This window comes from Euprymna scolopes, chromosome 6, assembly GCF_053919585.1.
Source record: "Euprymna scolopes isolate OS-2025 chromosome 6, ASM5391958v1, whole genome shotgun sequence".
Classification (NCBI taxonomy): Eukaryota; Metazoa; Mollusca; class Cephalopoda; order Sepiida; family Sepiolidae; genus Euprymna; species Euprymna scolopes.
The window spans coordinates 135,711,332-135,739,144 of NC_136487.1; the positions used below are offsets into that span (position 1 = coordinate 135,711,332).

General features: G+C 40.7%; 2 protein-coding genes and 2 long non-coding RNA genes across 8 annotated transcripts in view; 3 read left to right on the plus strand and 1 right to left on the minus strand.

Moving 5' to 3' along the window:
• Window positions 1-14,569, plus strand: part of LOC145277969 (uncharacterized) — a 33,804-nt gene extending 19,235 nt beyond the window's left edge. For 3 of the 4 annotated variants that reach the window (XM_080130103.1, XM_080130101.1, XM_080130100.1), the window contains exon 2: window positions 1-14,569. This exon is cut by the window's left edge. The gene's annotated coding sequence lies outside the window, so the exon portion shown is untranslated. The other variant, XM_080130104.1, reaches the window with a different exon arrangement.
• Window positions 1-14,569, plus strand: part of LOC145277970 (uncharacterized) — a 26,501-nt gene extending 11,932 nt beyond the window's left edge. The window contains exon 2 of the long non-coding RNA XR_013868259.1: window positions 1-14,569. This exon is cut by the window's left edge and continues 10,405 nt beyond it. This is a non-coding gene — a long non-coding RNA (uncharacterized LOC145277970).
• LOC145277971 (uncharacterized) overlaps window positions 1-27,813 on the plus strand; it is an 87,172-nt gene that overhangs the window by 40,798 nt on the left and 18,561 nt on the right. The window lies entirely within an intron of this gene.
• Window positions 16,303-27,649, minus strand: LOC145278330 (uncharacterized). The gene is made up of 2 exons (XM_080130621.1): window positions 27,044-27,649; window positions 16,303-16,841 (listed from the first exon to the last, which is right to left on the minus strand). Exon 2 carries the CDS (start codon window positions 16,686-16,688, stop codon window positions 16,323-16,325), a length of 366 nt encoding a protein of 121 aa, XP_079986747.1. The 5' UTR covers window positions 16,689-16,841; window positions 27,044-27,649; the 3' UTR covers window positions 16,303-16,322.

Below are 27,813 nucleotides of genomic sequence, written 5' to 3' on the forward strand. Positions count from 1 at the left end.
TCAATGGACCAGTGCAACGACATGAAATGGTGTGTAGAAAGGAGCAGCAAACAGCGTCATAGGTCAAGTAACCTCAATGAACCAGTGCAATGACATGAAATGGTGTGGAGAAAGGAGCAGCAAACAGCGTCATAGATCCAGTAACGTCAATGAACCAGTGCAACGACATGAAATGGTGTGGAGAAAGGAGAAGCAAACAGCGTCATAGATCCAGTAACGTCAATGGACCAGTGCAACGACATGAAATGGTGTGGAGATAGGAGCAGCAAACAGCGTCATAGATCCAGTAACGTCAATGAACCAGTGCAACGACATGAAATGGTGTGGAGAAAGGAGCAGCAAACAGCGTCATAGATCCAGTAACGTCAATGGACCAGTGCAACGACATGAAATGGTGTGGAGATAGGAGCAGCAAACAGCATCATAGATCCAGTAACGTCAATGGACCAGTGCAACGACATGAAATGGTGTGGAGAAAGGAGCAGCCAGCAGCATCAAAGATCCACTAACATCAATGAAAGAGTGCGGCGACATGAGATTGTGCAGAGAAAGGAGCAGCAAACAGCATACTGGATTTAGTGAAATCAATGAAACAGAGGCATGACTGAGATGGTGTCGAAGGAGCAGCAAACAGCATCATAGATAGAGAAAGGAGCAGCAACCAGCAGCATCATAGATCCAGTAACGTCAATGGAGCAGTGCAATGACATGAAATGGTGTGGAGACAGGAGCAGCAAACAGCATCATAGATTCAGTAACGTCTATGGACCAGTGCAACGACATGAAATGGTGTGCAGATAGGAGCAGCAAACAGCGTCATAGATCCAGTAACGTCAATGGACCAGTGCAACGACATGAAATGGTGTGGAGAAAGGAGCAGCAAACAGCGTCATAGATCCAGTAACGTCAATGGACCAGTGCAACGACATGAAATGGTGTGTAGAAAGGAGCAGAAAACAGGGTCATAGATCCAGTAACGTCAATGGACCAGTGCAACGACATGAAATGGTGTGTAGAAAGGAGTAGCAAACAGCGTCATAGATCCAGTACCGTCAATGGACCAGTGCAAAGACATTAAATGGTGTGGAGAAAGGAGCAGCAAACTGCGTCATAGATCCAGTACCGTCAATGGACCAGTGCAAAGACATTAAATGGTGTGGAGAAAGGAGCAGCAAACTGCGTCATAGATCCAGTAACGTCAATGGACCAGTGCAACGACATGTAATGGTGTGGAGAAAGGAGCAGCAAACAGCGTCAAAGATCCAGTAACGTCAATGGACCAGTGCAACAACAGGAAATGGTGTGGAGAAGGGGAAGCCAGCAGCATCAGAAATTCAGTAACATCAATGGAACAGAGGCGTGACTGAGATTGTGTGGAGAAGGAGAAGCCAGCAGCATTATAGATCAAGTAACATCAATGGAACAAAGCAGCGACTGAGATTGTGTGGAGAAGGAGAAGCCAGCAGCATTATAGATGAAGTAACATCAATGGAACAGAGCAGCGACTGAGATTGATTGAAGAAAGGAGCAGAAGTCATTGTCATGAAACAGACCAGTGGCAGACGGTTTGGCAAAAAGAGGCGCAACCAGTATCATGGATCTAATAACGTCAATGGAAGAGAGCAGTCACTAAAATGGTGTGGAAACATGAGCACCAACCAGCATCATAGATCCAGTAAAATCATTGGAAGAGCACAGCAGGTGAGATGGTGTGGAGACAGGAATAGCAAAAAGCATCATAGATCCAGTAACATTAATGTAAGTACAAAGACTGCAATAATGCGGACAAAGAAGCAGCAATCACTGTAACAACGGCAGTAACATCAATGAAACGGAGCAGAAATTTAGATGGTGTGGAGAAAGGAGAAGCAACCAAACTCATAGATCCAGTAACATCAATGGAACAGAGGCGTGACTAAGATGGTGTGAGTTAAGGTGCAGCAAACAACGTCAATGATCCAGTAGCATCAATGGACCAGTGGAACGACATGAAATGTTCTGGAGAAAGGAGCAGCAAACAGCGTCATGGATCCAGTAACGTCAATGGACCAGTACAACTACATGAAATGGTGTGTAGAAAGGAGCAGAAAACAGCGTCATGGATCCAGTAACGTCAATGGACCAGTGCAACGACATGAAATGGTGTGGAGAAAGGAGCAGCAAACAGCGTCATAGATCCAGTAACGTCAATCGACCAGTGTAACGACATGTAATGGTGTGGAGAAAGGAGCAGCAAACATCGTCATGGATCCAGTAACGTCAGTGGACCAGTGCAATGACATGAAATTGTGTGGAGAAAGGAGCAGCAAACAGCGTCATAGATCCAGTACCGTCAATGGACCAGTGCAACGACATGTAATGGTGTGAAGAAAGCAGCAGCAAACAGCGTCAATGGACCAGTGCAACGACATGAAATGGTGTGTAGAAAGGAGTAGCAAACAGCGTCATAGATCCAGTACCGTCAATGGACCAGTGCAACGACATGTAATGGTGTGTAGAAAGGAGCAGCAAACATCGTCATGGATCCAGTAACGTCAGTGGACCAGTGCAACGACATGAAATGGTGTGGAGAAAGGAGCAGCAAACAGCATCATAGATCCAGTACCGTCAATGGACCAGTGCAACGACATGTAATGGTGTGGAGAAAGCAGCAGCAAACAGCGTCAAAGATCCAGTAACATCAATGGACCAGTGCAACAACATGAAATCGTGTGGAGAAGGAGAAGCCAGCAGCATCAGAAATTCAGTAACATCAATGGAACAGAGGCGTGACTGAGATTGTGTGGAGAAGGAGAAGCCAGCAGCATCATAGATTCATTAACATCAATGAAACAGAGGCGTGACTGAGATTGTGTGGAGAAGGAGAAGCCAGCAGCATTATAGATGAAGTAACAGTAGAAAGGAGCAGCAAACATCATCAAAGATTTAGTAAAATCAATGAAACAGAGGCGTGACTGAGATGGTGTCGAAGGAGCAGCAAACAGCATCATAGATCCAGTAACACCATTGAACAGTGCGGCAACATGAGATGGTATGGAGAAAGGAGGAGCAAACAGCATCATAGATCCAATAACATCAATGAAAAAGAGCAGCAACTGAGATTGTGTGGAGAAAGGAGCAGCCAGCAGCATCATAGATCCAGTAACATCAATGGACCAGTGTGACGATATGAAATGGTGTGGAGAAGGAGCAGCCAACAGCATCATAGATCCAGTAACGTCAATGGAAGAGAGGTGTGACAGAGATGGTGTGGAGAAGGAGCAGCCAGCAGCATCAAAGATCCATTAACATCAATGGAACAGTGAACCGACATGAGATTGTGCAGAGGAAGGAGCTGCCAGCAAACTCATAGATCCAGTAACATCAATGGAACAGAGGCGTGACTAAGATGGTGTGGGTTAAGGTGCAGCAAACAACGTCAATGATCCAGTAGCATCAATGGACCAGTGCAACGAAATGAAATGTTGTGGAGAAAGGAGCAGCAAACAGCGTCATAGATCCAGTAACGTCAATGGACCAGTGCAACGACATGAAATGGTGTGGAGAAAGGAGCAGCAAACAGCGTCATAGATCCAGTAACGTCAATGGACCAGTGCAACGACATGAAATGGTGTGGAGAAAGGAGCAGCAAACAGCGTCATGGATCCAGTAACGTCAATGGACCAGTGCAACGACATGAAATGGTGTGGAGAAAGGAGCAGCAAACAGCGTCATAGATCCAGTAACGTCAATGGACCAGTGCAACGACATGAAATGGTGTGGAGAAAGGAGCAGCAAACAGCGTCATGGATCCAGTAACGTCAATGGACCAGTGCAACGACATGAAATGGTATGGAGAAAGGAGCAGCAAACAGCATCATAGATCCAGTAACGTCAATGGACCAGAGCAACGACATGAAATGGTATGGAGAAAGGAGCAGCAAACAGCGTCATGGATCCAGTAACGTCAATGGACCATTGCAACGACATGAAATGGTGTGGAGAAAGGAGCAGCAAACAGCGTCATAGATCCAGTAACGTCAATGGACCAGTGCAACGACATGAAATTGTGTGGAGAAGGAGAAGCCAGCAGCATCAGAAATTACGTAACATCAATGGAACAGAGGCGTGACTGAGATTGTGTGGAGAAGGAGAAGCCAGCAGCATCATAGATCAAGTAACATCAATGGACCAGTGCAATGACATGAAATCGTGTGGAGAAAGGAGCAGCAAACAGCGTCATATATCCAGTAACGTCAATGGACCAGTGCAACGACATAAACTGGTGTGGAGAAAGGAGCAGCAAACAGCGTCATGGATCCAGTAACGTCAATGGACCAGTGCAACGACATGAAATCGTGTGGAGAAGGAGAAGCCAGCAGCATCAGAAATTACGTAACATCAATGGAACAGAGGCGTGACTGAGATTGTGTGGAGAAGGAGAAGCCAGCAGCATCATAGATCCAGTAACATCAATGTACCAGTGCAACGACATGAAATGGTGTGGAGAAAGGAGCAACACCCAGCGTCATAGATCCAGTAATGTCAATGGACCAGTGCAACGACATGAAATGGTGTGAAGAAAGGAGCAGCAAACAGCGTCATAGATCCAGTAACATCAAGGGAACAGAGGCGTGACTGAGATTGTGTTGAGATGGAGAAGCCAGCAGCATTATAGATCAAGTAACATCAATGGAACAGAGCAGCGACTGAGATGGTGTGAAGAAAGGAGCAGAAGTCATTGTCATGAAACAGACCAGTGGCAGACGGTGTGGCGAAAAGAGGCGCAACCAGTATCATGGATGTAATAACGTCAATGGAAGAGAGCAGCCACTAAAATGGTGTGGAAACAAGTGCACCAACCAGCATCATAGATCCAGTAATATCATTGGAAGAGCACAGCAGGTGAGATGGTGTGAAGACAGGAGTAGCAACAAGCATCATAGATCCAGTAACATCAATGTAAGTACAAAGACTGCAATAATGCGGACAAAGAAGCAGTAATCACTGTCACAACACCAGTAACATCAATGAAACAGAGCAGGAATTAAGATGGTGTGGAGAAAGGAGAAGCAACCAACGTCATAGATCCTGTAACATCAATGGAACAAAACAGCAACTGAGATGGTGAAGAAAAGAGCAGCAACCAGTATCATAGGTCCAGTTGTGTATACAGAGCAGAACTAGTACAGCACCTATCAAGAACAGTGAGAGATTAAATACCCATTTTCGTAGTATTGTTTTCATAGGTAAGTATTTGTATCTATATTTTGAAAATATTTTCCAGAAAGAATAAGGAGTAGAAAAGATGGCAATTGTCTTGAACATGTGCCGAGAGGAAAAGAGATTGAAGTTCCATGAGAGAGAGAGTAAAGTATGGAGCCGTTATAATCTAATGGTGTATATTAACGAGCAGCAGCTAGCATTACTTTTGAGTGATCACGAATCAAGTGAAATCAATAGGACAGAGCAGTAACTGTGACAAGCAGCAACCAGCATCATGAATCCAGTACAATCAATGGAACAGAGCAGCGACTGAGACAGTTTGGAAAAAGAAGCAGCAACCAGTCTAATGGATCCAGTAACATCAATGGAACGCCGGAGCGACTGAGATGATGTGGAAAAGTGAGCAGCGACAGATGCTGTAGAAGCAGGAGCAGAAAGCAGCGTCACAGATCCAATAATATAAATGGAACAGATCAGCGACAGATGGTGTCAATGTAGCAGAGGCGTGACTGAGATGGTGTGGTAGAAAGAGCAGCCAGCAGCATCATAGATCCAGTAACATCAATGGACCAGTGCAACGACATGGGATGGTGTGGAGAAAGGAGCAGCAAACAGCATCATAGATCCAGTAACACCATTGAACAGTGCGGCAACATGAGATGGTATGGAGAAGGGAGGAGCAAACAGCATCATAGATCCAATAACATCAATGAAAAAGAGCAGCAACTGAGATTGTGTGGAGAAAGGAGCAGCCAGCAGCATCATAGATCCAGTAACATTAATGGACCAGTGTGACGACATGAAATGGTGTGGAGAAGGAGCAGCCAACAGCATCATAGATCCAGTAACGTCAATGGAAGAGAGGCGTGACAGAGATTGTGTGGAGAAGGAGCAGCCAGCCGCATCATAGATCCAGTAACATCAATGGAACAGAGGCGTGACAGAGATGGTGTGGAGAAGGAGCAGCCAGCTGCATCAAAGATCCAGTAACATCAATGGAACAGTGCACCGACATGAGATTGTGCGGAGGAAGGAGCTGCCAGCAAACTGAGCGATCCAGTAACATCAATGGAACTGAGGCGTGACTGAGATGTTGTGTAAAAGGAGCAGCCAGCAGCATCAAAGATCCAGTAACATCAATGGAACAGAGGCGTGACTGAGATGGTGTGGGTTAAGGTGCAGCAAACAGCGTCAAAGATCCAGTAGCATCAATGGACCAGTGCAACGAAATTAAATGGTGTGGAAAAAGGAGCAGCAAACAGCGTCATAAATCCAGTGACATCAATGGAGCAGAGGCATGACTGAGATGGTGTGGTAGAAGGAGCAACCAGCAGCATCATAGATCCAGTAACGTCAATGGACCAGTGCAACAACATGAAATGGTGTGGAGAAAGGAGCAGCAAACAGCGTCATAGATCCAGTAACGTCAGTGGAACAGAGCAGCAACTGAGATGAAGTGGAGAAAAGAGCAGCAACCAGTGTCATAGATCCAGTAACATCAATGGAACAGAGCCGCGACTGAGATGATGTGGAGAAAAGAGCAGCAACCAGCGTCATAGATCCAGTAACATCAATGGAACAGAGCAGCAACTGAGAAGATGTGGAGAAAAGAGCAGCAACCAGCGTCATAGATCCAGTAACATCAATGGAACAGAGCAGTGACTGAGATGGTGTTGCAAAAGGTGGAGAAACCAGCGTCAGATATCTAGTAACAACAACAGAACAGTGCGGCGACTGGAATGGTATAAAGGCAGGAGCAACAACCGTCATCGTTGGTCCCGAAACATCAATGGAATAGTGCAGCAACAGAGATTGTGTTGACAAATGAGCAGTGTGGAGAAAAATAGCAGCAACCGGCGTTATACATCCAGTAACATACATTGGAACGAAACAATGGTTGAGATGGTGTTGAGAAAAGAGCAGCAATCCGCGTCACAAGGACAATAACATCAATGGAACAGAGCAGGGACTGAGATGGTGTGTCGAAATTATCAGCAAACAACATCATAGATCCAGTAACATCAATGGAACAGAGCAGCGAGTGAGATGGTTTGTCGAAATTATTAGCAAACAACATCATAGATCCAGTAACATCAATGGAACAGATCAGCGAGTGAGATGATGTGTCGAAATTATCAGCAAACAACATCATAGATCCAGTAACATAATGGAACAGAGCAGCGAGTGAGATGATGTCAAAATTATCAGCAAACAACATCATAGATCCAGTAACATAATGGAACAGAGCAGTGAGTGAGATGATGTGTCGAAATTATCAGCAAACAACATCATAGATCCAGTAACATCAATGGAACAGAGCAGGGACTGAGATGATGTGTCGAAATTATCAGCAAACAACATCATAGATCCAGTAACATCAATGGAACAGAGCAGCGAGTGAGATGATGTGTCGAAATTATCAGCAAACAACATCATAGATCCAGTAACATCAATGGAACAGAGCAGCGAGTGAGATGGTGTGTCAAAATTATCAGCAAACAACATCATAGATCCAGTAACATCAATGGAACAGAGCAGCGAGTGAGATGATGTGTCGAAATTATCAGCAAACAACATCATAGATGCAGTAACATAATGGAACAGAGCAGCGAATGAGATGATGTGTCGAAATTATCAGCAAACAACATCATAGATCCAGTAACATCAATGGAACAGAGCAGCGAGTGAGATGATGTGTCGAAATTATCAGCAAACAACATCATAGATGCAGTAACATCAATGGAACAGAGCAGCGAGTGAGATGGTGTGTCGAAATTATCAGCAAACAACATCATAGATCCAGTAACATCAATGGAACAGCAGCGAGTGAGATGATGTGTCGAAATTATCAGCAAACAACATCATAGATCCAGTAACATCAATGGAACAGAGCAGCGAGTGAGATGATGTGTCCAAATTATCAGCAAACAGCATCATAGATCCAGTAACATCAATGGAATAGAGCAGCGAGTGAGATGATGTGTCAAAATTATCAGCAAACAACATCATAGATCCAGTAACATCAATGGAACAGCAGCAAGTGAGATGATGTGTCGAAATTATCAGAAACAACATCATAGATCCAGTAACATCAATGGAACAGAGCAGCGAGTGAGATGATGTGTCGAAATTATCAGCAAACAACATCATAGATCCAGTAACATCAATGGAACAGCAGCGAGTGAAATGGTGTGTCGAAAGTATCAGAAAACAACATCATAGATCCAGTAATATCAATGGAACAGCAGCGAGTGAGATGATGTGTCGAAATTATCAGCAAACAACATCATAGATCCAGTAACATCAATGGAACAGCAGCGAGTGAGATGATGTGTCAAAATTATCAGCAAACAACATCATAGATCCAGTAACATAATGGAACAGAGCAGCGAGTGAGATGATGTGTCAAAATTATCAGCAAACAACATCATAGATCCAGTAACATCAATGGAACAGCAGCGAGTGAGATGATGTCAAAATTATCAGCAAACAACATCATAGATCCAGTAACATAATGGAACAGAGCAGCGAGTGAGATGATGTGTCGAAATTATCAGCAAACAACATCATAGATCCAGTAACATCAATGGAACAGCAGCGAGTGAGATGGTGTGTCGAAATTATCAGCAAACAACATCATAGATCCAGTAACATCAATGGAACAGCAGCGAGTGAGATGGTGTGTCGAAATTATCAGCAAACAACATCATAGATCTAGTAACATCAATGGAACAGAGCAGCGAGTGAGATGATGTCAAAATTATCAGCAAACAACATCATAGATCCAGTAACATAATGGAACAGAGCAGCGAGTGAGATGATGTGTCGAAATTATCAGCAAACAACATCATAGATCCAGTAACATCAATGGAACAGCAGCGAGTGAGATGGTGTGTCGAAATTATCAGCAAACAACATCATAGATCCAGTAACATCAATGGAACAGCAGCGAGTGAGATGGTGTGTCGAAATTATCAGCAAACAACATCATAGATCTAGTAACATCAATGGAACAGAGCAGCGAGTGAGATGATGTGTCGAAATTATCAGCAAACAACATCATAGATCCAGTAACATCAATGGAACAGAGCAGCGAGTGAAATGGTGTGGAGAAAGGAGCAGCAACCAGCGTCATAGTTCCAGTAACATTAATGGAACAGAGCGGTGATTGAGATGGTGTGGAGAAAAAATCAGTAACCAGCGACGTAGATCCAGTAACATCATTAGAATAGAGCAGTGATTGAAATGGTGTGGAGAAAAGAGCCACAACCAGCATCATTTATCCAATGACGTCAATGTAACAGACCAGCGATTGAGAAGGTTTGGAGAAAGAATCAGTAACCAGCATCATGGATCCAGTGACATCTATCGGAGCAAGGAGCAGCAACTGACATTGTTTCCAATGATCGCAATGGAATAGACCAGCGACTTGTAATGATTTAGAGAAAGGAGTAGCAACCAATATAATATTTTCCAGCGAAGCCATTGATAGACCAGCAACCCAAATAAATTGGAGAAAGGAGCAACCGATATTATATTTTCAGTTACAGCAATGCAACAGATCAGTAACTCAGATGATTTGAAGCAAAAAGTGACAACTGAAACTGACCTCTGCAGGGAAACAGACCAGTGATTAAGATGGTGTGGAGAAAGCAGGAGCAACAATTACCATCAGGAAATCAGTACCATCAATATAACAGACCAGCGACTGAGATGATGTCGACAAATAAGTAGCAACCAGTATCATAGATCCAGTGATTGAGATTGTATGAAGAAAGGAGCAGCAACTAGCATCTGTGTCCAGTAATCTCAATGTAACAGACCTGCGACTCAGATTGTCTGGAGAAAGGAGCAGCAACTGGGATTATGGATCCAGTAATATCAATGTAATAGAGCAGCAGCAACTGAGATGGTTTGGAGAAAGGAGCGGCAGTTAGCACCAGGGATCCAATAACGACAATGGAACAGAGTAGCGACTGAAATGGTGTGGAGAAAGCAGCAATTACATCAAGGATCCAGTAACATTATGGAACATACCAGCGACTGAGATAATGCGGAGAGAGGAGCAGTAATTAGCATCAGGGATCCATTAACATCAATGAAACAGACCAGTCACTAAGATTGTGTGGAGAAAGGAGCAGAAACAAGCATTAAGGTTTTCAGTGACAGAAATGAAACAGACAAACAATTGAGATGGTTTATAGACAGAGTACAACTGATATATTGTGCTATTGATTAGCGAATTACGGAGCAGAAACAATACAGCATCTACCAAGAACAGCAACAGATTAAAGTAATCATTTTTGTAATATGGTCTTGATAGGTAAGTATTTGTCTCTGTTTTTGGAATATTTTCCAGGAAGAAAATATTAGCAACAGACGTCATGGTTTCCAGTGGCAGAAGGTCAACGACTGAGATAGCCTGGAGAAAGAAGCATCAATGATCCAATGACATCAATTAGACAGACCAGCCACTAGGATGGTGTGAAAGAGCAGCAACCAGCATCATGGATCCAAAAACATCAATGGAACAGAGCAGCGATTGAAAAGGTGTGGAGAAAGGAGCAGCAACTAGCACCAGGGTTCCAGTAACATGAATGGAACAGAGCAGCAACTGAGATGGTGTGGAGGAAATAGCAGCAACCAGCATCATGGATCCAGTAATATCAATGGAACAGGGCAGCGACTAAGATGGTGTGGAGAAAGGAGGAGCAACAGGCGTCATAGATGCAGTAACATAAATGGAACAGAGCAGCGACTGAGATGGTGTGGAGAAAGCTGAAGAAGCAACTAGCATCAGGGATCCAGTAACATCAATAGAACAAACCAGCCAATGAGACACTGCTGAAAAAGGAGCAGCAATTAGTATCATGGATCCTATGACATCAACGGAACAGACCAACAACTGAGTTAGTGTGGAGAAAAGAGCCGCAACAGGCATTACGGTTTCCAGTTACAGCGATGAGACAGATCAGCGACTAAGGTAGTGTGAAGGAAAAAGCAGCAACAGACATTGTTTCCAGTGATACTGTGGAAAAAAAAGCAGCAACGAGCATAATCTATCCTGTGACATCAATGAAACAGGCCAGACACTGAGATAGTGTGGTGAAAGGAGCAGCAACCAGCATCAGGTATCCACTGATATCAATGAAACACACCAGTGACATAGATGGTGATGAGAAAGAGACAGCAACCAGCATCAGGGATCTAGTGACAGCAATGGAACAGACCAGCCACCAGGATATCTTGTTGAGAAAGAAGCAGCAGCCAACGTTAGGTATGCAGTCACAGTGATTGGACAGACCAGATACTTAGATGGTGTGGAGAATAAACAGCAACCAGCGTCATGGTTCCTGTAACATCAAGGGAAAAACCAGCCACTAAAATAGTGTTGAGAAAAGAGCAGCAACCAGCGTCATGGATCCAGTGACAGCAATGCAACAGTCCAACGACTGAGATGGTGTGGAAGCATGGAGCAGCAACCAATGGCATAAATCCACTAACATCAATGGAACAAACCAGCCACTGACGGTGTTGAGGAAGAAGCAGCAACTAGTAGGGATACAGTGATATCAACGGAATAGACCAGTGACTGAGATGGTGTGGAGAAAAGAGCAGCAGCAGGCATCACGGTTATCAGTGACAGCTATGGAACAGACCAGTTATTGAGATTGTATGGGGAAAAAGCAGGAAGAGACATGGTTTCTATAGCCATGGAATAGACCAACTACTCAGATCGTGTGGAGAAAAAAACAGCAACCAGCATAATCAGTCCAGTGACATCAATGCAAAAGACCAGCCACTAAGATTGTGTAGAGAAAGGAGCAGAAACAAGCATCATGGATCCATCTATGGAACAGACCAGCGACTGTGATGATGTGGAAACAAGGAGCAGCAACTGACATTGTTTCCAATGACATCAATGGAATAGACCAGCGACTTGAATGATTTAGAGAAAAGAGCAACAACCAATATATTTTCTAGTGAAAGCCATTGTTAGACCAGCAACCAATGTCATATTTCCAGTTACAGCAATGTAACAGATCAGTAACTCAGATGATTTAAGAAAAAAGCAGCAACTGAAACTATGACCATGATGTACAGCCACTGCAGGGAAACTGACCAGTGACTGAGATGGTGTGGAGAAACCAGGAGCAGCAACTAGCATCAGGAATCAGTTAACATCAATGAAGCAGCAACCAGCATCAGTGATCTAGTGACATCATTGGCAAAGACCAGTGACTGAGATGTTATGGAGAAAGGAGCAGCAACTAGCATCTGGGTCCAGTAATCTCAATGGAACAGACCTGCGACTGAGATGGTGTGGAGCCAGGAGTAGCAACCAGCATTATGGATCCAGTAAGATTAATAGAACAGAGCAGTGATTGAGATGGTGTGGAGAAAGGAGCAGCAACCAGCATCATGGATCCAGTAACATCAATGGACGAGAGCCGTGATTGAGAAGATGTGGAGAAAAGAGCAGCGACCCAGTAACTCAATGGAACAGAGTAGTGACTTAGATGGTGTGGAGAAAGGAGCAGCAAATACCATCAGGGATCCAGTAACCTCAATGGAGCAGAGCAGCGGCTGAGATGGTATGGAGAAAGGAGTTGCAACCGGCATCATGAATCCAGTAACATTAATGGAACAGAGTAGCAGGTTACATGGTGTGGAGACAGGAGCAGCAACCAGCATCCTGCATTCTGTAACATCAATGGAACACAGCAGCGAGTGAGGTGGTGTGGAGAAAGGAGCAGCAACTAGTATCATGGATCCAGTAACATCAATGGAACATCGGCAACTGAGATGGTGTTCACATAGAACAATAACCAGCATCAGGGATCCAGTGACATCAATGGACCCCAGCAGTGAGTGAGATGGTGTGGAGAAAGGAGCAACAAACAGCATTAGGGATCCAGTAACATCACTGAAACACTGCTGAAAAAGAAGCAGCTACTAGTATCATGGATCCAGTGACATCAACCAGCAACTGAGATAGTGTGGAGAGAGCAGCAGCATGTAGCAACTGAGGATCCAGTAACATTAATGGAACAGACCAGTGACTGATATAGTGTGCAGAAGCAGCAACTAGCATCAGGAATCCTATAACATTTAATGGAACCAATCAGCGACTGAGATGGTGTGGAGAAAGGAGCAGCAACAAGAATCGTGGATCCAATCATATCCATGGAACAGACCAGCGACTGAGACAGTGTGGAGAAAAAAGCAGCAACCAGCATTATGGATCCAGTTACATCAATGGAATAGACCAGTCACTGAGATGACATTGACAAAGAAGCAGCAACCAGCATCAGGGATCCAGTGACATGAATGGAACAGAGCAGCAATGGAAGTTTTGTTATGAAGATAGGAAATAAGGAACCAGCAATTGAGATTTTGTAAAAACAGGAAAGGCCACAGGCATAGGAGAGACAGCAAATAGATAATGTGCAGACAGGACCAGCAATGCAACATCTGAGGCAGAGATAGGAAAGAATGGACCAACAACTAAGATTGTCAGAAACAAGAGTATCAGCAACAATAACAGCAATATCGTAACGACAACAACAGAAGCAACTTACAATACACGATTTTTGATATGTATTTCAATTCTAAGCTGGGTGCTGATTGATTCAAGTATTTAACTTTCACTTTGGCTTGCCCAATCAAAAGCCATCTTTTGGATGAGCTGAGTACGCTACTGAAGTTCATAAAAGGGAGACCACACAGCAATCTGACTAATCCAGTGTTTCTACTAACCCATAAACTTCTCTTTTTGAGAAGCAACCAAACCTCTCTGAACCCTATGGTCTTACGTTTGATTTTGATAGGAGGACCCTAACATCCAACAATGCTATGAACTAAATATAACACATACATCAAACCCAAAATTTATTGTGTGATATGCTATAGCATAAGGAATAATGAATCCCCAAATTGAGCACATAGAAAGCCAAACATATACATTTTTTTTTCATTGTACTTGTTTTTTAATAAACAAGCACACATTACAATCCAGTTTAGTTCCTGGAGAGAAAGGAGTGAAGATACTTAACGAACAATTATAGACACACAACTATTTGTACACCCAACGAAGCATGCACACACGTTGCTCACGTACATATAAGCTCTCACTAACGCTAATATACACAGACGTTCTCTTTACACTTATTCCATTCACATGAACAAAAATGTATGTGGCGATAGCCGAAACAAACATGATTATTTATTTTCGCTTTACTGAGAAAACACCTTCCCTTTATCAGAATATTTTCAAACTCTTTGAACTCTTATTCTTTATCAACATTTTATTTCATATTGTGTGAAGAAATTTACCAATAAAAATTAATGATTTTTGAATGCATACATTTTGTCATTCTCTCTTTCTTTTGATAAGGTCCTATCTTCCACAATCTTATTGATCAATGGAGATAATGTAGCAGGTTTCAATGCGGGTATTAACTTGAAGCTTTGAAATATGTACAGCGCGGCCCACTTAAAAGTAGCCTGACGTCCCTGGTCTTTCTTTCTTCAATTTATTTCAGATAAGCAGCCCACTTAAAAGTAGCCCGATCTCTTTAATCTTTCTCTTGATGACCAACTGACACTACAAGACAAAATGCAATTCTTTTTCCAACAAGATGACGCTACATGGCATACGTCTCACAGATCACTGACACGAGTTCATGACATGTTTATGGAAAAAAGAACAATCAGCAAAGGATTATCTCCACCACGTTCCCCGAACTTGTCATCATATGATTTTTATCTTTTTGATGGACTGAGGACTTTACAAAAGTTTATGCAAATAATTCTCACAATCTAGACCAAAGTAAAGTAAAACATTACCTACGCTATCCGAAAAATCACCAGAGAAGATCTACAGGCAGTATCTGCAAACGTGCCCAGAAATGCATAGATGTAAACGGGGAGCACTTCCAGCATCTTTTATAACACAACAGGTAATTTAAACAATAAAAGAATGTTCCTCCTCTTTACCACATTTTTTCTGCGCTACTTTTAAGTGGGCCATCCTGTATAAGCATTAAGACCTTTTTTACAAACAGAAGTTTGAACATGAGACGTATAGTTTTTATGTGTCTTTCTCTCTCTCTCTCTCTCTCTCTCTCTCTCTCTCTCTCTCATATATACATTTACGTCAAATGCATTAAATAAATGACTGAAAAAAGGTTTAGCCTATCTTTTCATTTCTTCTACTTGGCATTGTCTTAAAGCAATGAAATTCTCATTATCAACATTATTTCTCACCATACTTTGATTTTGCCCTTGGCCCAGTGATGTTAAGGCTTCATTACTAACATCACAGTATTATGATGCTTCTGAATTTTTGAGACGAGGATTGGTTATTTGTATTTAGATTCATCGGACTCCTGTTTTCATCTTTAGTGTGATTTTCACATTTCGGTCAATGTAATCTCGACATCTTTCAAGTGTATCTTGTCGAACTTGAAGAAGGTTGGAGGTTACATCGATCAACCGAAATGTTATGAAAATCACACTCAAGAAATCGCAGTATTATGCTTGGTAACTGTGGTGGGGATGTAATCAAAACTTTTGTTCTACTCTTAGTTGTATGCAGCAAATTGATTTTCATTATTAACATCATTATATTTTGTAAGTAAGGATATGGAGGTGGGGGGGCAGAAACATTTCTTTTACTAGGAAATGTCAGGGAACAATAGATGTAAATTATAGAAATTACAGTACAGTAGAACCACAGTGGCCTTAAGACACGTTTTTTTTCAGATTATGATGTGGAATACAATATTTTTCTGCCTGAATTCAAATACAGTATAACTCCTATAATTTGAACATCTGCTTCATTCAAATTAGAGGATGCTGTTCAAGTTTCATGATAAAAAAATGTGCTGCAGTTTACTTAAATTTTCTAAGAATTAAGAAATAGTAAATGAAATTCATTGCTATATGATACTTCAACTATATATTAAATTGAGTTTAGGATATATTGCAAGTATGAATTGTTAAATATTATTACCAGGAACAAAAACATTGAAAATAAATTAAATCTACTCTTACTTGTTAGGTATTTATTACCTAAGTTATCATCTACAGAAATACATTTATGTAAAAAAATTTTATTTATTCCTTGAATGAGTCTCATTGCAGTTTCTATTTTTATCAATTGAGCTCTCGGGCGCTGCCATTGTATTCCGTAAGCAATCACGAAAATCTACAATTTCTTGGTTCTGTAGCTTCTTTATGATTATATCTCTTCGGAGTGACATTGCTTGCAAAACATAGTTGCCACTAAAGTAAGGACTTTTTTCTATAAATTTTATAACCGTCTCCATAGACTTTTCTGCATCATCCCATGATATTCCTTCAGTGTGTTCTTGGTTATTTACATTAGGGTCAAGAGAATTGGAACTGTCGCTATTTTCATCACCATTACTGCCTTCAGAATATTGATCAGTAGTTTCCTCATCTTGTTGCACCCACATTTCAACATCATTTGCATTAAGTAATTTAAGAACAACATGGTTGGTCGGTAACCGTTTGGTTTCAAGAATTTTTTCTAGACCAGATGTATTCTCTGATTTTAGAGTTGCAAGCCATTGTGATGGGTTGTTTTACACTATTTTAAATATAGCAATCTGAAAAAAAAATTACAGTTAGTGTAAATTATCAAATCAATAGCTAATCTACATTAATTACATAGTACCAATATTAACATTTCTGCGCAATATCTGACTAAACCATGTAAACAGTTTTACTGCAACTTCGCATCAAATATACTAATACAATTTCAATGACGAGACAGTTCAAGTTTAGAGAAAGTCCAGGTTTAGAAGAAGTCCAAATGAGAGGAAGTCCAACTTTAAAGGAAGTTCAAATTAAAAGAGTTTTACTGTATATTTAAGCATATTTTATGATTAGTAAAACCGGGTGCCCCCTTGCTAATCTATACTATTTCGCTGGTCAGTTGACACTTAGTATATCACTTTCAGGTGTGAACTCTTGGCAATTAGTGACTAAATATTTTTATCATCCATTAGAGCAGCGGTTCTCAACCTTTTTTGACCCATGGATCTCTTTTCCCTTCTTTTTTTTCTTGGTGGACCCCCTTATAATTTTTGGTCATAAAACAATATTCTATTTCTCAATATAATTTTTTGAGCTTTTAATAAACAAATAAATATTATATAATTAAACTTTATTTTTAAATGAAAACTAATTTAATGCAAATAAAGTATTTTACAACAATTATAATAATGAAAACTTGATTAACGCTAACTGTTTTTCGTGTTTTTGTTTTTGTAAATTCACGTAATGGAATGAATGTGTGTGTGTGTGTGTGTGTGAAAATTGTAAACACTTGTAAGACAATGTCACTGGAGAATCGGATTTACTGAAATAAATTGAATATTCAAAACTGACAATTCATTTATAAGAGAGCAATTCATAGGTCACGTGACCAAAGTTTCGCACTAATAGTTTAGCTACGCGTTTATAATTTCAAAAAATTTACTCGCAAAAATGTCAAAATTTTTCACAGATAAAATTGATTGAAAATCGCCCCCCAAAATTTGATTTTCGCCCACTAGGGGGCGATTCGCCCCCGGTTGAGAACCGCTGCATTAGAGGATTGTGAATTTGCTATTTACATAGAATATCATCCTGTTACATTTGCACTATATGCTAAGCCAAACAAATATTTCCTTTGGGAAAATATTTGGACTTCATTTCTCTGTTCTTGAGCAACATATGCCATGCATTCTGCAGATTGTTGTTGTTGAGCATCATTTATTTTGAATGAATCATAATGTTATTTGATTATATACTGTACTGTATTTTGTTACTAATTTTCAATGCCGTATCCCAGGGTTCTACTATATTATAATGAAATCTCTTTGGACTATTTTCCTTAACATCATTCTTCTTGATTTTTCTGTAAAAGCAGATGGGGAACTAAAGTGTCCATGATCAAGAATATCATTGTTTTGTTCTACTGTGTTGTCTAGGTGCAATAAATATGAGATTACAGTATTACATTTAAAATGGATAGCTTAGGTGATTAAAGTAGATTATTCCCAACACATAGAGGAATGGACAGCAGATGAGAAAGAGAGCGTTAGAGAGGGGTTAATGGAGAAGCGGATAGAGGGGCAGCTAAAAAGGAGAGTGCCCAGCTCCCCATAAAAAGGGGAGTGCTCAAATGAATAGCAATTGTCTGATGTAAGGAATTTCCCCCACATTGATCGAACCTGATTGCTTTCTGGACGTCTCAGCATGTAAGGCCGAGAACACAAATTCACTTTCACAGTTTCGCTTTTTTATACAGAAAAGCCAAAGAAACACGTGTAGACAAAAAAATATCACAAAAATAGCGTGTAAAAGTCGCCCAAATTAAAGATACACACAACATCGTTTACTAAATCGGAGATATTATAATCTACATAGCATATAAAAAGTTCCGAGCGCCCCCGCTCCAAAAAAAAGCCTTTGCCAGACATACACAAAAAATGCACACACTAACACACATTTTGCCATTTATATATATAGATGTACTGGATTTGTTGAATATTGGCCTGAGCAACGTCGAGAAGAAAAACATCTAATGGATTGCACACATACGCAATATTAAATTCAATTGTAAGAATTGGCATTTTCCCAACAATAGGAGTTACCACTTATCAAGGCCCAAAGGCCACTCGAGGATAAGGGTTAAAGAGTGTACAGTATCAGAATCATAGTAATTGTTAGTAGCAGAGATTCAGTAAATTTGTTAACTTAAATGGAACGGCTCATCAAGAACTTGTTTGCATTGGATTTGAAGATGGCCATATTGTAGTCAGCTGGAAAGCAGGCAAATGGAAGACAGTTCCACAGGCGTGCCGTACCGTTCTAAGAAAAAAACTTTGTTCATGGAATCTACGTTTAGGTTTTGGCACAGATAAAGAATAGGGGAAATTATTGATAGTGTTTTCAGCTAGACAAGTGTTTCTCGTGAAAGTTTGGCAAGGAGGGACCATAGATTGGATCTCAGACGAGCACTTGCTATGAAATAACGATAAAGCAGAGACAGTATATAAGTAGAGAATTGCATCAGCAGTGAGATATCTACTGGATCGATAGAAGGATCCCACCATTTTTCCAGCGATCTTGGCAATGAATTTGATGTATGTGTTCCATTTAAGATCAGGAGTAAACGTCAAGCCCAGAAGCTTGTCAAAACATGAGGCCTCCCCAAGACGAGAGCCATTCATTTCAATTGATGCCAGATGGGGATCAGAGTGTTGATAATGTAAAGATAGAAGCTTGGTTTTAGATGCATTAAAAGTAACCAGCCACCTCTTTCCTCATTGTATCACAAGATCAGAGGAGAGAGAATCAGAGAGAACTTGGTCGTTTACGGTTTTTGATATGCTACTATAGATGGTAGTGTCATCAGCAGAAATGTCTATGAATGATGTAAGAATGTGATTTGGAAGATCATTAATGTACATCAGAAAGAGAGTTGGGCCGAGGATGAGCTTCTGATTTCTGCCCACCAACCAATATTCTTATGAGCCTATCAGAGAGTAATGATTTAATAATTGAGAAAACATTTCCAGCTATACCGTAGCTCGAGATCTCGTAAACTAGACCTTTATGCCATACTTTATCAAAGGCCTTTGATATATCAAGAGCAATTGCCCTAGAGAGGAAGTCACCGTCAAGATATTCGCTAATCCTAGGAGATATAACTGTAAGCACGTCTACTATAGATCTAGCAGAACGGAAGCCATATTGCATGTCACTAAGATGGTTATTTTTGCTGAGATGGTTGACTACTTCTCTATTTAATACAGATTCCAGCAACTTACTCATTATGCACAGGAGACTTATTGGCCTGTACTGAGAGGGAGATGAATGATTACCTTAATTCTTAAATACAGAGCATACTAATGAGGTTTTCTAAGGTGTTGGGAAGCATTTCTCATTAAGACAACACTTAAATAACTTTGTACATATATGAGCGCTAGTTCTGGTTGAAGCTTTTTGAGAACTATAATTGGAATGCCGTCAGGGCCAGTTGCTTTACTGGAATCAAGGTTTTTGATTAGGTTGGCAACATCATGTACAGATATTTGTATGCCGCATAGCATATTTTCTGATACACAAGTAAATACTGGGGGTTGGCAGCCTTCGTCGCAAAGGGTAGAATTAGCTGCAAAGTTCTCGGCAAAGAGTTTGACTTTGTCTGATGCTGACGAAATTACCCCAGGTCCATTGATAATAGTTGCGATAGAGCACATGCTTCTGTTCAGGATTCTATTTGCTATTTGCCAAAACTGGTGAGAACGAAACCGTTGCTCAGCTACTTTGAACTTGACGGACTGAACATAAAACTCTGTTGTGTTCTTTATTACTCTTTTACAGTGGTTGTTGGCAGTCCTGAAAGCGGCTTAGTCTCAGTACATCTATTACATTGGAAGCAATGGAAAAAGTGATTTCTATGCACAATGACAGCAGCACATTCTGGAGAGAACCATGGCTGGCTGTTAGGTTTTTGCTGGAACTTTTTGAGGGTATGAAACCGTCTATACCTACAATTAACCGTTCCATCAGGTCTGATACTATAGATGATACATCCTTTTTAAAATATGGAACGCAGAGGTAGATCTGATATAAATGTACGAAAGCTATCCCAGTCAGCCATAGAGTATCAATATACTGTACGATGGAGAGGTATGCCTGAGGACCTATTACATTTTGTTTTTATCTTAACTGATACAACAGAGTGGTCAGAAGATCCCAGTGGAGACAGTACGGAAGATGAACATAGCTCAGGGAAAGTTGTGAGAAAAAGGTCTAGGAGACTTGTATACTGGCCATCAGTGTTGGGCACATGGGTGGGTTTGTGAACAATCTGAGTGAGGTCATAAGCAATGGGGAAATCATGACAGAACCTCCCCTCAGCATTGGTCTTGTTTGAGTGGGTTAACCATTCCACATTGTGAACATTAAAGTTTCCACAGACGTGCATGTTTGCTGAAGGAGACGCAAACAGGACGTAGTCAATTTTCTCAGATATACTTTTACAGATAGTAACTCTGCTGTTGTGGGGGCGATAAAGTGTAAATATAAATGCAGTAGTGTGAGCAAGTGCAACCCGGAAGCACATATAGGGTAAGTTAGGATCTTCACTGAAGATGTTCCTACCACATGGAAAGCTGTCTTTAATGTAGGCACATATTCCATGCCCACGGCAATCTTGGGGGTTGGATTTAGAAGTTAGAGTATCCTTTAACATTGGTGACCCTGACTACAAAAGCAACATGCAACCTCTGCACATCCCCTACTCGTGACGCCCACATTGGCGACCCTAACGGCAAAAGCAATACGCAACCACTGCACATTCTCTACTCGCAGCTCCCATTACAATTGATGATCCTCTTGTGAATCTGTAAATTGATGACTATTCAGATGGAGTATGGACACTTATTTTGGATAGCGTCACTGGATAATTAACGACGGCAAAATTCAGTAAATCAGTAGTATATGGATTGTGATCGGATGAGCGATGGACTAGAACACTCACGCGGCATATAATAGAGAACGACGGAGTGTCATCAAACTTGACTACACTTGCATTAGTAAAAGTCCCACCTGTTTGGGTGGACGACATTATGCTTTGGTTTCTCAACTCAAAACAAAAAACATGAACAGATTCCGAAAGTCAAAAAAAGATAAAAGAACAAAACTCATCTTTCTTTTCCAATCATCTAATATGATGTCAGCAAATGCAAAACCACGAATCTCTTTACAAACTAGCGACACTGGTCTCAATAAAATTAGCGATTTATGCCAATAATTGCTCAAAAACCGAAAATTAAACAAAACACTGTTTCCCTATGAATTGTAATTTTAATCCTCATGAAATCCTTATTTAACTAATCCTGCATAATGACTATTTTTATTACAAGAAAACACTTACTCTGGAACACTTTCAGCTAATTTTTCTAACACGTAAATATATGTTATTTCATATTAATACAACGATCTTGAGATCTTTGTCAGGTGTCATTATTTACCGGAGTTATTTCTATATTTATACTAGCATGGGTTTCCCGGCATTGCCCGGGTATTTGGAGGTGTATGTTGAGCAAAAAAAAAAAAATAAATAAAATAAAGCGGTCAGTTTTTTTAATTTTGACCCCTATTATGACCCCTTAAAATTTATTGTTTTGGGCTCAAATCAAGTTATTAAGTTAGATCCATGTCCAAGGAATCTATATCTAAAATTTCAAATGTTTAGACCCAAAATTGTTGGAGGAGTTTGGTAGAGTTCTCAAGGGTCAAATCGTTGAACTTTGACCCCTTAATCGTCAAATTTCTGGCTGAAAACCAATCATATCAATTTTCCCAAATCTCAGTACCCTGTACATCAAATTTCGAGTCTGTAGACTAAAAATTGACAGAGTTATTGCGTAGGGAAATGTACACAGACACACACACACAGACACGTTCACTTTTATAGATATATAGATAGACTTCATGTACGTGAGAATGTGATTTGATAACATCCTTCTGTTAATCGGTGATCTCATTAAATTTATCTTTAATGGTTCTTTCATTCCACTACTTTCGACTTCTAGAGGTTCCTGCACCTGCAACCTCAGTCTTAAAAATTGATAGATCCTAATTATGAATTGGTGGACACCAACTCATACCCTTACGAGTTAGTAACAACCACAGTAGCACTACAAGAGTAAATACTTACTTTCAAATATTAATTTTATAAAATGGTGGTGGGGGGGCGTTAGGTTGTATTTAAAACTAAACAAAAGTGAGATAATTTTCCACCCATGAACAATTCTAATGCTCCATTATGGAATTTTGTACCATTTTTTCCTATTTATTAACTTGTGCCATTTTTACCGAGAACTATAAATAATCATTCCGAGTAGTGAATCCATATCTAAAGAATTCCGAAAAAAATAAACAAATTATTTTTAACATAAAAAAAAATCAGGGTTATAGTCAGCTAACGGACTTCCTAATTTTCCTTGAAGTACTACCAGAAGTGGTGGCAAGACAAATCATTTCTTTAACTTTCACCATTTTTCAGTATTTCCACTGTGAAGCGATTTATTGAAATAAAATATGAGAAAAAGACTTTATTGAAAAGTATGCAACAAAAATTTACAAAATTATACGAATAAAAATAATACAATTAGTCTTTATTTGCACTTTTAATAACAAAATTTAAAAAATAAAAGTTATTTTATTTAAAATTTTATAAGAGTATCAGTTTTACTAAATATTGTGAGAAATTCCAGTTACATGCCATGATTCATTGTTTTAAGCCACCTACACACAATTCTAGTAGGCAGCCTGTGATTGGTTTATTTGTATGAGCCAAGTTAATTACTTGGCACCTTTTTTGTAAACATTCTTTTTCTTTTCAGTCTACAATAAAACGCTCGGCAGAAAAGACTCACCAAAGGGTGGCTCCGAGAAGAATGCCTTATCGAGAATGGAGCCGCCACAATCTCTTCACATTATATCACCTAAATGTTTGGTGAAAAAAGGACTTGAAATCTCTACAAGCAGAGATACCTTTATTTGTGCCGAAGATATCCTAATTAGAGGATGGCATCTTTTGAACATTTTCATCATGTTTATATCTACTAAATATTTGAACTTTTCTCAATTCAATTAAAGTCCTAGGGGACTCGATTTATGCCTAATTAAAGCACCAGAACTCTTGCCAAGGACACGATGAATTATCATGGATCCTTTTGAAGGAAAACTGAATTACCACTCCACCAAAAGGAGTTAACTACTGGCTCCCTATTTGGGAGGCAAAACTGGCCCATCGTTTTGCAAGGACTGTATCATGACCAATAACCTTTCTTTGCTGTTATAACTGAATAAATTTTGAGTTTAAAGGTATGGTTTCAATACATAAAAAAAAAATTCAGTTATTTCGGTCACTGGACTTTTCTTGGTTATTTCATTTAAAAAAAAAACAAAACATTCAATTACCTCAGTCGCAGGACTTTTCTACTTCATCACATATAGATCTTTTTATACCTCAGTTGCAGAACTGTCTTTTTCATTACCTGAAAAACTTTTAATACCACAGTCGCAGAACTGTCTTCTTCATTACATAAAAAGCATTTAATTACCAGCAGTTCACGGCCAAACGTGCTGTAACGTTGTTCTGCCAGTTTCAGTTGTCGTGAAAAGTATGCGAGAGGTTGTAACTGTTGTTGGTGCTGCTGTTGCAATACTGCACCTGCAGCTGTGCCTGATACGTCAACGACCAGTGAAAACTGGGCATTGGGTACAGGATGTGCAAGTAAAGATGTTGTCGCCAGTTTTGTTTTCACTTCATTAAAAGCTTTAAGTTGGATCTCATTAAGTGAGATTTGCTCATTTTTCTTCTTCTTGTTACGTAACAGGTCAGAAAGAGGAGCTAGAAGATCTGCACAGTGTGGGATAAAGCGTCTGTAGTAGTTCAACAAACCGAGGAAGTGCCTTAGTTAGCAAAGTGAAGTAGGTGGTTGAAGGTCTTGCAGAGCCTTCACCTTTTCTGGTAACGGAGATATATCATCTGGGCTGATAATGTGGCCCAGGAAAACTAGTGACGAAGCACCGAAAACGCATTTACCAGGGTTAATCCTCACCTGGTATTGCTGAAACCGTTCGAACAGTAGGCGGAGGTGAGTGACGTGTTCCTCAGGTGACACACTTGCCACAAGAATATCGTCTATATAGTTATAGACGAAGTCCAAATCACGCACTACTTCGTCCATGAAGTACTGAAAAGTACCAGCGGCATTACGTAAACCGAAAGGCATAGTTAAATATTCAAACGCTCCGAATGGAGTTGTTACTGCCGTCTTTGGTATGTCGGCCGGATTTACTGGGATTTGATGGTAAGCCTTGACCAAATTTAGTTTGGAAAAGGTCTTACAACCATGCAACGAGGAAGCAAAATCCTGTATATGTGGGATTGGGTAATGATCAGATACCGTTATGGCATTGAGTCGTCGGTAGTCCCCAGTCGGACGCCAATCTCCGTCACATTTTGGGACCATATGCAAAGGGGAAGCCCATGGACTGGACGAGGGCCGTATTATTTCCAACTGTAATAAATGATTGAATTTAGTCTTCGCTGCTTTAAGTTTATCAGCAGGGAGGCGACGAGGGCGTGAAAACACAGGAGCACCTGTGGTCTCGATGTGGTGTTTTGTGGTGTGTGTGGGTTTGCTCACCACGAAATTTAAGTTTATTAACTCCGGGTAGGAGTGTAGCAACTCGTGGTAAGGATCATTTGAAGTGGCAATGAAAAATACTGGGCTGATAGATGGGACATTTTGTATTATGCCAGGGACGGAAAGTTCCATACTAGCGTCTATCAGCCTGTGTCTGTGAATGTCTACCATTAAATTAAAATGATGCAGGAAGTCCGCGCCTAGGATGAGGTAAGGTAAATCCGCTACAGTAAAAACACATGTAAAGTCTCTCCGTAATTCCAAATCCAGAGAACGTGAAATTTAACCGTACATGGGGATAGAGGAGTGATTTACCGCTTGCAGTGTGGTGGGGGAAACTGGCAGCTTCTCTGTAAGGAGTTTCAGGGGTCAAATGCTGCAAGCTGCTCTTGTATCAACCAAGCAACGCACTTGGTATAAGGAGTCAATGATAAAATACGCACGGTTGTGGGTGGTCTGTGGAGAATGTGACGTGCTCAGTTCTCCAGACAATCATTTCCCTGGTTCAAATACGAACAGGGCATTTTACAGTGCCGTGCATCCTTGCCAAAATAACTATGTTAAAAGCATAGTCCTGGCTTGCTAGAGTGATGGCGGTGATGTGGGGATGGCAAACGGCTCTTGTAGTGGCGTCGGGGCGAATGTAGCCTGCTCATGTTCAGCTTACTCACCTCTCTGGGGAGGCGTTCGATGGCTGTAAGTATAGCCACCGATATTGCTTCTTGCGTTACCTTTCTATCCACCGCAGGGCCCGCAGGTACTTCAACCTGTTGCTGAGGGATCACCGCGGTGGTAGGCCCTCTCACAAAATCCATTACTTTATCCGCTGACGCTGCTACTACGTCGACGGAATGCTTCTCTATCATAGGCGCTAGTATTGCCTTGAAAAGAAAAGCTGCTTAATTAGGGTACTGTCAGGGGGGACATCTTCTGCCAGCTCCCTCATTCTGCGGAGTAACTCTGTTGGCCTGCGGTCCCCTAAATGCTCATCATGTACTAACGTCTGGAAACATTTTTCTGCCGACACAGACGTCCAGAGCAGAACCTCCCGCTTTATGCTGTCATATGTAGCGTTAAGAGGGGTGTCAGTTATTAAGTCCTTGACAACAGGAGTCAAAGACGTGGGAAAGCACTAAATAAAATATGTAATTGTGTTTGCTCCAAAACGTTGTTCGCAGCAAAATATGATTCGAGTTGGGCAAACCAAACTGGAACGTCACCGGCAAAGGCGGGCAATGTTGTCATTTTAAGAGGAAAATAGACAAAAAAAAAAAATTAATAAATAAACTATCCAGATACTAGAAGGACATTAGCGGAGGACCACGTAAGAAAAAGGGAAAATATTTAGACAGAAGCAAAAATAAGAAAAATATTTAACAGGCTAAAAAAAAAAAGAGAGAAGAAAAAAACATTTTTTACCAGAAAATAAACTAGAAAAATGGTTCAAAAGAGCAGTGGTAAAAAAAAAATGGACAATATGTGGGTGCTTTTTTTTTTGTGTGTGTGTGTGTGTGTGTGTGTGTGTGTGTTACTGTGTGTGTAACCTATAACCGGGAGGTAAATGAATTCTTTAAACGGGTACTTACGTTTTGGCTGATACGTGAAAGCAAGTTTATTTTTTGTTTTTTTTTTAGTAAAAGTTATTTCTTTATTTTCGCAGAATTAACTGTCCCTCGAATTACTTGTCTCCTGTTCGCATGTGTGTGCGTTCTGGCGTCGTTTTCCCCAGGAGGTGGGTGAAAAAAAAACTTTTAGTCACTTTGGTTTTCAAGTCATTTACGACGAACTGCTATCCGTGTCTCTCGCGTTCTTTTTCCTAGGATATCCACCACGCGGGTCAAAAGAGTCTGGTGCAGGAAATAATGTCTTCCTTTTTGTTTTTTTTTATATGGTGACGAAGAAAAAAAAAATGTTTCCGTGACAAATTTTTTTTTTTTTTTATATATATCCTTCTCAGAGGATATATATAAAAAAAAAGTTTGTCCGTATTACTTTTCTTGAGGAAAGTATTTCAGGAATTTCTGCTCGCCGCCCCCTCCTTGCTTAGGCGGGGTAGAAGTCCGGCTCGCCATTCAGTAAACTTGTGTACACGTCGGGTCACCATTTTAAAGAGTTGAGTTAATGCTTTTCGGGCACTCCCTAATAAAATAAATATTTCAAGACAAGCTACTGAATAAACGAATAAACGACTTCGTAAAACTTGCAAGGAAGAGGTTTATTGAGGCAAGGGCGTGATGCCATTTAGATATAGCTAGGATAGAACTCATCTGCCTTTGCCCGGTAGTTAATCCCAAGTGGGAATTGTAGATACCGATGTAGGCAGAGAGAGAGTGTGAGGAAACAGGTCCGCTCTCTT

Coding starts and splice junctions, on each gene's coding strand:
- LOC145278330 (XM_080130621.1), bottom strand. CDS start 16,688: ATGTGGGTGCAACAAGATGAGGAAACTACTGATCAATATTCTGAAGGC.